Raw genomic sequence first — 13746 nt, forward strand, 5'->3', positions numbered from 1 at the left:
TGGCTAACATTCTTGGAAACACTAATAAGTAGTTGACTGGTTAATATTCTTGGAAACACTGATAAGTAGTTGCCTGGATAATATTCTTGGAAACTCTGATAAATAGTTGACTGGTTAACATTCTTGGAAACTCTGATAAGTTGTTGACTGGTTAACATTCTTGGAAACACTGATAAGTAGTTGACTGGTTAACATTCTTGGAAACTCTGATAAGTTGTTGACTGGTTAATATTCTTGGAAACACTGATAAATAGTTGACTGGTTAATATTCTTGGAAAACACTGAGAAGTTGTTGACTGGTTAATATTCTTGGAAACACTGATAAGTAGTTGACTGGTTAACATTCTTGGAAACACTAATAAGTAGTTGACTGGTTAATATTCTTGGAAAACACTGAGAAGTTGTTGACTGGTTAATATTCTTGGAAACACTGATGAGTAGTTGACTGGTTAACATTCTTGGAAACACTGATAAGTTGTTGACTGGTTAATATTCTTGGAAACACTGATAAATAGTTGACTGGTTAACATTCTTTGAAACACTGATAAGTAGTTGACTGGTTAACATTCTTGGAAACACTGATAAATAGTTGACTGGTTAACATTCTTGGAAACACTGATAAATAGTTGACTGGTTAATATTCTTGGAAACACTGATAAATAGTTGACTGGTTAACATTCTTGGAAACTCTGATAAGTAGTTGACTGGTTAACATTCTTGGAAACACTGATAAGTAGTTGACTGGTTAACATTCTTGGAAACACTGATAAGTTGTTGAGTGGTTAACATTCTTGGAAACACTGAGAAGTAGTTGACTGGTTAACATTCTTGGAAACTCTGATAAATAGTTGACTGGTTAACATTCTTGGAAACACTGATAAATAGTTGACTGGTTAATATTCTTGGAAACACTGATAAAAAGTTGACTGGTTAACATTCTTGGAAACACTGATAAGTAGTTGACTGGTTAACATTCTTGGAAACACTTATAAGTAGTTGACTGGTTAACATTCTTGGAAACACTGATAAGTTGTTGAGTGGTTAACATTCTTGGAAACACTGAGAAGTAGTTGACTGGTTAACAAGTATAGACAATGCCCGGCACAGTGGACAAATGCCAGGTAGGAATATCAATAAGATGAACAAACTACTCCATGCCACATTTTAACATGAATACCCCACTCAGACACTTTATACTGATTCCATGCCAACTTGTCCTTATTTTAGCCCCAGGCAGTGTAACAACAAGTACCATCTGTTGACATCTTTTGGTATGATGCAGCAAGGGATTGAACCACAGACCTGATGCTCGCCAGCAGCCGCTCCATCCACTAGACCACAGAGGTGGTACCATGTATACCAAACTAAAGGATATTCAATGATCTAGATGGTTGTTTAAACTGGTTTACATTTGGCTTTCAGATCAGGGTACATACAGTTCTTCTTCATATCCACAATACTTCTAAAACTGTACCGGTTGACAGTAAGACCCTATGCAAGTCCTTTGAATTTTGTACATTTAGATGTCAATGCAATAGATAGATGTTACATTCAAATACCCTCAAGTTCAATGTGGTAATGCAGAAAATACAATCAAAATATTAATGAACACCAAAAGGCACCAGAGCACATGCCTGATGAATAAATATTGAAGGTTTATGAGTACTGCTCTGGAAATGAAACCTGATGGACGAACCTGTTCATTTATCACTTTGTTTGGGCAGGGGATGACTAGGTGGTCCGTGAATATTTTCGTGGCTGGCGTGAAACAGGAATTATTCATCGATATTCATGCAAAGGTTCGAAGCATGTACAGATTTAGGATACTAACTTCTTCTGTAGAACGGTCAACTTTAGTGTGGTAACATTTCACCAAGGGGCATAAACCTTGTGTACATAAGGACATAAAATGTCCTTGACATGATGCTATTCTTAGAGTAGACACAACAGATGTCAAGCATAATAAATGTCATAATTGGCATAACACTTTCTTAGTAAAGTACAGATTCTAGTAAATTCTTTGGGTTGAGTTCGAACCCACACTGCCAGAGTGAGGAACCTGATCGCCAGCACACAAAGTTCATCGATCTAACCCATTCAGCCACCGAGGCATCCACAAAATAAATAAATAAATAAATATATAAATAAAATGAATGAATGAATGAATGAATGAATTAAATGAATGAATGAATGAATGAATGAATGAATGAATGAATGAATGAATGAATAATATGTGTGGAAAAGCTGGAATAAATCTGCGAAACATAAAATAAAAAAAGTATTGTATCAGAAGCTGATTGGTCCTGTTGAGGTCAGACATTTTATCCAGCATCAGGTCAAGCTCCAGTTCAACACAGGACCACACAAAGACCTGTGAGTGACAGGGATAGGGTTGTTGTGAGGACTGCTACACAACCAAATCCAAGGTTCTACAAATACTTTTAGAGGTTTGTAATGTCCTACCTTGGTCCAGTTATCTCCTCCTGAACATGCTTGTTGAGATGTAATGTCTCCATGACAATCTTCTCAACAGCTTCTGTTGTGCGAGTCATGTGACATTTCAGCTGATCTTTGGCCTAAAGAGAAAAACGCAAATCTAAAAATGGGACCACACAGTAATATGATTAAATTCAATTTTCGCTTTGTAATAAAGCTTTGACCTTGTTTTTGTTTTAGTTGGTTTATGAGGTCAGACCAAAATATATTAAATTAGACAAATAAATAAATTATTTTTGACAATATATTGGGACTGACTCTGTTTCACAATAAGGTGAAATGAAAAAAAGACAAGATTTTATCACAATTGTTCTATCAATTTTGCACTTCAAGAAACTTTAAACAACTTCATCCCTCTTATTTTCCATCTTCCTGTCGCAAAGGAGTTAACTGACTGTAAAAGTCCAGTTTCCACCCTTGCCAAACTAGGCTGGAATTATTACAAATTTATATTTTGGCTGGACGACACAACAATATGCAATATTCCTTCTTGCTTCAATCATATAACAGTGTAGAACAATGTAAAACAAACGATAACTTTATATTGTGGTTTGTGCAAATTCAGTGTATTTTGTGTCCAGTGTATTGAAATTTATTTACATGTATATGTCAATTTTACACCTACAACTATCCCCCTCTGTGCATGCGCATACGTCTTGCATACACATGCTCAGAAGAGCCAATTTTCCCATATGCCCTCTCTCTCCATTCTTTTCCCAAAGATCGAAGGGGGGGCGAGGGCGGCACTCACTCTTGTAAGGGGGTACCTATCCAATCACTTGCTTTGGGCTTTGCCTACTCATCTTAGAGCATCCTTTTCTCCCCCAAGTCTACATCAGAACTCAGGACGAAGTCCCGTACCGCAGACCATAGTCCAAGCCATGAAGCAGCCAAGGGACCATCACCTAGCTCTCGGTCATTCCTCGTCTGTGATAAGAATCTGTCAGCTCCCAAGTTCGTGCCAAAAACATTATTATGTATGTGTTTTTATCATGTGTATTTTGTACTTTTATCTCATTTGCTTGGTGTGTTTGCACAAATCACCGGAACACCCTCCGACCACCTCACTCCCAGCATGCTCCTGTACTACTCATCATTTTACCGTGATCGCCCATAAAGGGGTGACAAGTTGTTCCAAATCTTTGAGGCGATGGACAAGCGGGCAGTCATGACCTGTTGTGTCAGGATAAGAATATAAATAAGGGGAATAATCGTGTCCTAATGTTTTTTACCTTATCCCTCCACAACAGTATGCAATTATCCCAAGGTTGGATGGCATGTTGGATCAACTGCATGTCCCCATTTGCGATTAAATGGTTGGGCCAGAGCATAGACTAGACTAGACTGCCTCTTTGTCTTCAACCCAAGGGTGTGTTCAACTTCAATAGTCCCATAATGCATCACCAAAATGTAAGCCTGGGTATGAAATTACGTTGCATATTCTTGGAGATATTCTTGTGACCCACCTTGATGGTCGCTAGGAAAAGGCATTTTTGTTGGTGGCAAAAGCAACTAGTTACAGCATCCTCTGATGTCCTCTGATGTCCTCTGTATCACCAGACCTAACAATGTTAGTCAGCAGGGCCATAGTGAAGGTGTGGTCCGACTGACCAGGCAACTGATTTCCGGCAAATAATGTCCCCATTAAGCTAAGATGTACCTCAATCTCATTAAAATCAGACCTTAGTTCTCGCTACCGCTAAACAAAGATCTGAGGACATCCCATTATGGGTCATGTCAAATCGACCTTGCGCGAACTTTGCAATGGCATGACCAATCAGAAGGAAGCTTTCTCGTGCTTTACAGCACTAATTTCAAATTGGCGACTACACTTCGAAACATATTTTGACAAATTCCCGATTACAAATTTGAAGCCTAAACAAAAGAACATTGTGGAATGGCTAATAGATCGTCTATATTGTATGGATTCAGTCGTTAAACCCGTAACAATCTTTCGGAATATCCTGTGTTAAAGTTTTCTAAATTGCATGATGAGAAATCACATTCCGACTGTCACTTTCATAATCTGGTAAGCGACTCTCTGATTGGTCAGATGAAAGCTCGGTCTGATGACCCCTAATCAGATCTTTGTTTAGCGAGAACCAAGGTCTGATTTTAATGAGATTGAGATGTACCTCCGCTCATGGACCACGTCCAAACTTGATCTGGGTGACGTCTATGGCGTGCAGTTCACTGACCCATGCCGCAGTGGCTAATGACATGACAAAGGCAGTTGTCTGAGTAAGAGGTACCAGTTCCCCTGCAGAGGGGATAGGTTTAAAGGGATAAACGAGGTGTCTCAGAACCAGTCCCAGATCCAAGGCCGGAGGGCAAACTTCAATTGCTGATTGGCATTATGGTAACCCCGTAGTATAGCAGCGAGTTCGGGAGCAATGTTGATACAGGTGGATGGGGAGGTGCCAAGGACAGAACTAATGGCTGAGACATAACAGCCTGACAAATGTTTTGTCTCACGTAAGTAGCCTGCTATGTATGGAGTTGTCACCAATGTAGGATCCATATCATGCTGACGGCAATAAGCCTCAAATTATAATCATTTCTGGTCAGGGCGGCCGTAGAAGGGCGATGTGTCTGACGGATAGTGAGAGCTGCCCCCATGGAGAAAACCCTGGCCGTCAATGCATTTTGCAAATGGGCCACACATGTACATCCCACGACACTGGGCATCAGTGTGGTTGACCAGTGTGTGGATTTCTGAGCAGACCGGGAAACAAAGGGAGTTTTTGGTCTGGCTCTCCTGTGAGTCGGAGCAGATGGGGGAACCATGTCCGACTGGGCCAAAAAGGCACTACCAAAAGAATCTGGATATTCACTGTGGAGTTTCACTAGAACTCGGGGAAGGAGCGCCGTTCAAATCAAAGGCGAGGGCGTCGTGATTCCAAGCAAGGACATCCGGTATCAGTGATATGAACGTCCGAAGCTGGTGGTTGTAGTGTGAGGGAAACAAGATGACGTTTGAGTGGCCGAAGCGCTGACGAATCATCCGCAATATGTCCGGGTGCAACTGTGGGGTCTGACTCAGACTGGGGCAAGATATGTTGGAATGTTAGAGATGCCCAGAATGTAGCAAGCTCTCACCTGCAAGGGGATGTTGCCTATGAGACAGCAGATTGCAAACGTGAGGTCTAGGAAACTTTGTGAGTGAGTGGATCCCAACCAACTGGATTTTCATTTGAAAAATTAAGCAATTAAATACCTGCCTTTATCACTTATTTTTACTATATATGTGTATATGATGATGTCAGTGTCCAAAATGTACAAGTATACGAATGGAAAAAGGCAAGTGATTAATTTTCAAGCTTATATTTCGAAGTTTTCCAAAACTTTAAAATGTGACATTTCCATTGGTCGAACAAGGGTCCCCATCCTACCTCCTCCCTTCATTGAATAAACTGATACAGCAAACTATGTTTATAACGAACACACTTAAAACAAACTGATGGATATAACAAACTATTCTTTCGGTCCTGATCATTTTCAATATATTTTATCATATAAAGTTGAGGCATTTAACGAACACACTCATAACGAAATAACAGGTGTAGCGAACTCAAATTAGTGGTCCCTTTGAGTTCGCGTTATAATTGTAGTTTACTGTACCCTAAAATTGTCTTAATTTTACCTGTGATTTGAGAACAAAAAGTTGGATTGATTTTCAACAATATTTATGAAAGAAGAATATAAAAAATAATCAAATAAACAAAATTTTCAGTTAAATCACATATGTGCCTGAATCAGAGAGATATTAATAAAAAAATAGTCTACTTGAAACAATTCATATTCCATGCTTTAACATTTTAATTTTTTTTTTTAAAGTTGTTTCTATTTGGGGGGAAACTAAAACTAAAATTGTTCTAAAATAGCCAAAACATTCTTGAGAATCAAAACTCTTTTTCATAATAACTTTTGAGATAATGAGATTTACAGTGGATATATGTGACTCTGTAATTATTTAACACTTGTTTCTAACCCTCATCTCACTAAATCAACCAAACAAAATTATAAAACAGAAATGAAGTAGGAAAATGAAGAATATTTACCTTTTATCCATGAATTGCTTTGTCGCTGAAGTCTTATAGATTTTGGAAGCTTTGGTGGAGGAAGACATGCATGGTCTAAGGGAGATAACTATGTGCAGTAACTGTTCTTGGCAAATTGAGTCCTGTGCAACTTAGTACTTTAAATTGTGTGTTCAAATACTTTCTCAACCTTTGTAAAACATGAAATCCTTTAATTGAACCAACACAGACTATTTGGTATGGATAAACTCAGGTTTGAATGAAAATTTAAATATTTTCTCAAAGTAAACAAAAATGAAAAGTTTCTTTTTTTCATGTTTAATTAACTAAATATTGTGAACCCTATAACCAAAAAATATCCAGATTTAAGAATGCTGAATAATGAGTCAAAACACTGATAGACAAACAATAGTGCAAGAGCTCTAGGTCTGTGACCTGTCTTCATAGGTGCCAACAATTGTTAATGATTTACTCTTCCTGTTTAACTTCCCGGGTTTAAATGCCATTTCCTTGATAGTGCACCCATTTGGGTTTAGATGTCATGAAGCTCAGAAAAACTGGGGTTAATTTGCTTTACAATATAAATATTCTCCATTCAGAACTGCCCATTCACATTCATTTTTCGATTCTGTATCAGATGTACTGCTCCGAATTTTTGACTTGTTTGAACAAAGAAATAAGAAGCCTCCAGAATGATTGGCTGACTGGTAAGTTCACTTGTCATGACCTGCAATGGAGTGGATGTCAGGCCACCACAGTTTCGTATCAGTAAAATATCTGATTTTTTTTGTTTGCTTGTTGTTTAATGCTGCACTTATATTCCAGTTACATGACATAGGTCCATAAATAATCAAGTCAGGACCAAACAATCTAGTGATTGACATCACGAACATCAATCTATGCAATTTGAATAAGATGACAGGCATCAGCCAAGTCAACTGATCCTGCTAGTCACCTCTAACGATAGACCCGTAAAGACCCGGAGTAGAATAGGTCTTCAGCAACCCATGCTTGCCGCAACAGGCGACTATGCTTGTCGTAAGAGGCGACTAACGGGATCCGGTGGTCAGGCTCGCTGACTTGGTTGATGCATGTCATCGTATCCCAATTGCGTGGATCAATGCTCATGATGTCAATCACTGGATTGTCTGGTCCAGACTTGAATATTTACAGACTGCTGCATATAGCTCGAATATTGCTGAGTGTGGTGTTAAACAGCAAACAAACAAACAAACAAACCTGTGACGACAAGTATGGGTTGCTAAGGATCACATTGGCTAATTGTAATCGGTGAGTGAGTGAGTGAGTTGGCTTTAACGCCGCTTTTAACAGTATTCCAGTTATATCGCGGCGTGTCAGCTTAAAGTGGGAGGAAAGACCAAAGTGATGCAGGTCTCAGACGTTTACTACTTCGGTGAAACCCACGAGCACGGGTGTGGTGCTGACAAACCTAGAAACATCCGAACCGAGATTCGAACCCACAATCATAGGTTTCTGGCGTGCCCAAGGGCCGCAACTCTGCACAGCGAATTGCGGCGCCTTAGACGACTGGGCCACCCGTGCCCCCTAATTGTAATCGGATTGACTTGTTCTGTCAGAACGCAGTCGGAGATATTGGGGTCATTACCCACTTGGTTCCACCTACCTGTATCCATACTTCATCATTCAGGAAAGAGAAGGGAGTTGGTGGGTCATCTCCATACATGACTGTCGTTTTACTGTAGTCAATATTCCGACCATCCAGTCTAGGGGGCGTTCCTAGAAAGTGAGTGAGTGAGTGACAAATGAAGGAACAAAGGAAGAAAAGCAAAAGATAGCAGGAACGAATGAACGAACGAACAAACGGCCAGATGGACAAATGGCAAAATATTAATGAAATGTTAAAATATCAACTATGGCAATACTATAGCAATAGTGTGGGCCACTATTGCAAAACAACCGCAATGGTGTAAATAGCCCAAATAGTCGCCCCTATGCAACAGTTGTACCAATATTTCAATAGTGTCTGTGAGAAAGTGTTTGATGCGCCTTGATTCCGATTCCATTTTTTACGACCTGATCATTGTCAATTCAAAGTTTTTTTGTAAATTCTATTTTTATATGAATAAATGGCAACTTCCATGAAGCGTGTGCTTCCTTTTGACACCTATTTGTCCCTACTTTACAGTATCACTAAAGTGTTTAATATTGTCATAATACTATTGCAACAGTTGTACTAATATTTCAATAGTATCATAATAGTACAAATGTGTTTGATAGTCCGGCCTCCTCACAACCTACCTGTTTTCAGTCTTCCCAGTTTAAAGCCGGCGTCCTCCAGACTTCTGGCGAGGCCAACTGCCGGCTCATCTCCCAGCCTTCCAGCAGGATGCACAGACATACCGATGTTGATGCAGCCTCGCAGAAATGTCCCTGTTGTCATGACAACTGTGTTCCCGTAGATTCTGTCACCATTGTCTATCAACAGTGAGTGAATGAGTGAGTTTGGTTTTACGCCGCTTTTAGCAATATTCAAGCAATATCACAGCGGGGGACACCAGAAATGGGCTTCACACATTGAACCCATGTCCGGATTCGAACCCGGGTCTTCGGCGTGACGAGCGAACGCTTAAACCACTAGGCTACCCGACCGCCCCGTCTATCAACAGAAGATTGTCCATTAAACTTTGAAGTGACCCCATGGGGTTCCCAGGTTAGGTTAGGTCCCAGAAACCCATGCTTGTCAAAAGAGGCAACTTGATAGATTGGTGGTCAGGCTCAGTGAGTTGGTTGTGTGTCATCGTACCCTGACAGTGTGGATTGTTGTTCATAATATCAATCACTGTACAGGGTGCCATCACATAGCTGGTAAATTCCTGAGTGCACCATTACACAAACAACTAGTGAGTGTGCATGCGTTTTAAGCCACAGTCAGCAATATTCCAGTCGTATTATAATAGCCTTGAAATATTCTAGGGTTGGACAGTGGTTGATAGCAAGAGCATCGATCCAGGTTGTCAGACCACAATGACACACTGTCAGGGTCACAAGTTACTCTGGAGCACGGGTGGCCCAGTGGTCTAAGGCACTGCAATTCGCTGTGCAGAGTTGCGTTCCTTGGGCACGCCGGAAACCTATGATTGTGGGTTCAAATCCCGGTTCACCCTGATTATGTTTCTAAGTTTGTCAGCACCATACCCATGCTCGTGGGTTTCACCGAAGTGGTAAATGTCTGAGACCTGGCATCACTTCGGGCTTTCCTCCCACATTAAGCTGACACGCCGTGATATAACTGGAATACTGTCAAAAACGGCGTTAAACCCAACTCACTCACTCACTCACTCACTCATTGATCCTCATTCGTCGGCTTCCATGTCTTCATAATATGGTAAAAAATTCATGAGTGATATTCATGACTGCTGATATAGCATAAAAATATGTTCATAATACAGTAAACTGGGTAAGTCAGGTTTTGCCCTGTTTTGAGGAATATTCCAGTATTATCAGGGTACCTTTCGTATGGCAACTGAAGGCATTGATGGACTGAACTTGAGATTAAACAAACTCCAACACACCATGAAGATCAGGGCCCAGTCCTACCAAGTGATTGTACAAAACAAATGTCGTAAGTCTATGATAAAGTATGGGAGTTACGATCGTCTTTGTGCTAAGATCGCTTTGTAGAACGGGACCCAGAGCGTTATATCTGCAATAACATACTAAGTTTAATCATATAACATCCTATTGCATAACATAATGTGATGAATGTTTTTGTTTATTTGTTGTTTAAAGGTGCACTGAGTAATATTTTCAAGCTATATGACGACAGCCTGTAAATAACCGAGTCTGGACCAGACAAACTAGTGATTCCAATTATGAGTACTGTGCAACACTGTCGGGTATGATGTTATACAGCCAAGTCACCGAGCTTGCAATTGACCCATCCACTCCGGTAAGTCGCCTCTTACAAGCCAATGTTGCTGCAGACCTAACTTTTCGGAGTGGCACATGTACCGAGCCTGACCCATCCACTCCGGTAAGTTGCCTCTTACAAGCCAAAGTTGCTGCAGACCTAACTTTATGGGAGTGGCACATGTACCATGACTGACCCATCCACTCCGGTAAGTTGCCTCTTACAAGCCAAGGTTGCTGCAGACCTAACTTTATCGGAGTGGCACATGTACCCTGTCTGACCCATCCACTCCGGTAAGTCGCCTCTTACAAGCTAAGGTTGCTGCAGACCTAACTTATGGGAGTGGTACTTGTACCGTGTCTGACCCATCCACTCCGGTAAGTCGCCTCTTACAAGCCAAGGTTGCTGCAGACCTAACTTATGGGAGTGGTACTTGTACCGAGCCTGACCCATCCACTCCGGTAAGTCACCCCTAACAAACCAAGGTTGATGCAGACCTAACTTTATGGGAGTGGCACATGTACCGTGTCTGACCCATCCACTCCGGTAAGTTGCCTCTTACAAGCCAAGGTTGCTGCAGACCTAACTTTATCGGAGTGGCACATGTACCCTGTCTGACCCATCCACTCCGGTAAGTCGCCTCTTACAAGCTAAGGTTGCTGCAGACCTAACTTATGGGAGTGGTACTTGTACCGTGTCTGACCCATCCACTCCGGTAAGTCGCCTCTTACAAGCCAAGGTTGCTGCAGACCTAACTTATGGGAGTGGTACTTGTACCGAGCCTGACCCATCCACTCCGGTAAGTCACCTCTAACAAACCAAGGTTGATGCAGACCTAACTTAATGGGAGTGGTACTTGTACCGAGCCTGACCCATCCACTCCGGTAAGTCACCTCTAACAAACCAAGGTTGATGCAGACCTAACTTAATGGGAGTGGCACATGTAGGTTATCTAAGCAGATGATGCCGTTCAGGGAAACGGATATACACAGGGACGTGCTTCATTTTTTTAATGTAATGTAACACTTTCCCACTGATTGATATGATATGAGTGAGTGCAATCTCATAAAAATCAGATTTTTGTGCTCACTACCGCTACACTCTGCTGACATGACCTGTATTGGGATGTCCTCAGGTTGAAGACCAATACAGGTCATGTCAGGACAACCTTTTGACCGACCAATGAAATGACAAATAGAAAGTTAACATTCGCCAATCAGAAAGCAGGTTTTTTTTAGCTAAACAGCACTGGTTTCAAACTGGTGTCTTCTATTCCTACTACACTTTGAAAAACATTTTGATAAAGTTCACGATTTAAAATTTGAAATCAGAACAAAATAAAATTTGTCTGATAGATGTCTGAGATTGTACGGTAGTACTTCCGGGGGGATATGGAAAGTCTCTTCCGATGTCTAACATAAGTAATTAGTCATACTTTTGTTCGGTTGTTCGGAATGCTCGATGTTAACCTTTTCAAAACAAATTCAGTCTCTCACGATCCTGCAAGCAATGCTGTGATTGGTTGGATGAAAGGTTGTTCTGCCGTGACCTGTAATAAGATGTCCTCAGATTTTAGTGTAGCGCCAGTGAGCTCTAAGATCTGATTATTATGAGATTGTGAGTGAGTGTTTTGAAACCGCTTTAAGACAGAATTCAGTTTCCATCATTGTACTTGAACCCAGGAATTTGGCGTGATGAGCGACCCCTTCAACCACTAGGCTACCTCAACAGCGCTGTTGTTTGATATGACTGTACCTAGAACAACTCCTTGACATCGCTGTTTTGTGACATCACTTCCTGTATTGGTGAGTATGAGATCTTCTACAGGAGCTGCTAGGACAGTTAGATTGTCGGTGTTGTTGATCTCAGTTTGTATATGTTGTTTGTACAGTTCTCTGTCTATCTGTGCTCTTGGGCCCTGTAAGATAAAACCCATTGTAATTGCTGTTAAAATGATTTATCAGCATCTTAAAAGGTTCAACATTTTGGCAATTTACAAATCTATAAAGCTATGTAGAAATTTTCCAGAAGCATGGTACAGATATACTATATATACTGCTCAAAAGAAGTAAAGGACCACTCAATTCTTTCACATTACCATAGTTAATCGGTCATGAAAAGACATCGGGTGGTCCTTGTAGAGATCATTTGGTCACATGCATTTCCATATTGCAAATATATATTAGGAATACAGGCGAGTTATAATATATTTTTCATATTATGTAATTCTTAAAATAAATGTATGTTTAAAAATAAGATGTAATTTCACTCATAGCAGCAACTCTAGAAACCGCGTATGAATACACGTTTGAGTTAATCGCCGAATTTATCATATACCGTATTCAACGTAATAAGTGCCCAGTGCGCTCTCAAAATTAGAAATAGGGGGCTCTAATTAGAATATTATTTTGGTGGAAAAAAAACAGAGTTGAAAGATCACAAATTTCATGGTTTATGCTGACAGCCTGAAATGTTTACACACGATAGATATATTTTTCCAGAGTTTAATTGCCTATAATTAAGGGTGCATATAACACGTATTATACATGATAATAAGTCTTATGTACATTGATCAATCAGAAGAAGTGTTAATTGGGATTGTTCACTAGCCAATATATTAGCAAATATCACCGTGGGTGCTTATTAGAGCGGGGCGCTTATTACGTCGAATACGGTAGTACCAAATGATTTACACCCATTTTCGTCTACAGAAACACGGCAACACATTGGGTAATTCCTATCTAAGTATTTGGGGAATGATAATGTACAGTTTATTGAGAGAGGAGGGCATTGCACTGATGCATGGAGCTTGAAAGTAGTTCCTGGTGGGCAGGGGGCACGACACTCTCCTACCCAGAGTTCCATGCGGCCGGCAGCCAGCCAGCATAGTACCTCTGCCACAGGCCAGCGCCATGTGACGATTCGTCACATCTTTCACAGTCCATTCAAGATATTGAATATGCTTTTCATCCGTTTCATGTTTGACAAGTCTACACATTTTTATAAACAAATGTCAAAGAATCGTTACGGTTCATTAAGAAAGTATCCTCATACGTGAACATCTACTTGTTTTTGCTTAGTTATCCTTTATTTACACTGGTTGTTCGGCTCCACGTGCTGTCATTGAAGCCCAACGGAGAGCTAGCGATACGGTCACTTTGATGCGTAAATATGTAGTTCATGCAACTCACTGTTGCAGTTGTAGTAGCATATTTATAAAACTATGCGAACCAATATTCAAATTGCCCTAAAATTACTTGCATAATCTGTTCTATTCTGATTTCTGAAAAAGCGTGTTTGTTTACAAACAAGAGAAAA

At 40.4% G+C, this 13746-nt stretch overlaps 1 protein-coding gene across 2 annotated transcripts in view; it reads right to left on the minus strand.

Moving 5' to 3' along the window:
* Nucleotides 1-13746, minus strand: part of LOC124123905 (protein MTO1 homolog, mitochondrial-like) — a 203011-nt gene that overhangs the window by 183709 nt on the left and 5556 nt on the right. For both annotated transcript variants that reach the window (XM_048381332.1, XM_048381333.1), the window contains exons 5-8: nucleotides 12184-12346; nucleotides 8817-8993; nucleotides 8182-8294; nucleotides 2464-2576 (exon numbers count right to left, since the gene is read on the minus strand). In XM_048381332.1, the coding sequence (XP_048237289.1) occupies nucleotides 2464-2576; nucleotides 8182-8294; nucleotides 8817-8993; nucleotides 12184-12346 (566 nt within the window). The remainder of the gene's footprint in view (nucleotides 1-2463; nucleotides 2577-8181; nucleotides 8295-8816; nucleotides 8994-12183; nucleotides 12347-13746) is intronic.

Source organism: Haliotis rufescens, unplaced genomic scaffold, assembly GCF_023055435.1.
Source record: "Haliotis rufescens isolate VD_foot unplaced genomic scaffold, xgHalRufe1.0.p SCAF_38, whole genome shotgun sequence".
Lineage (NCBI taxonomy): Eukaryota > Metazoa > Mollusca > Gastropoda > Lepetellida > Haliotidae > Haliotis > Haliotis rufescens.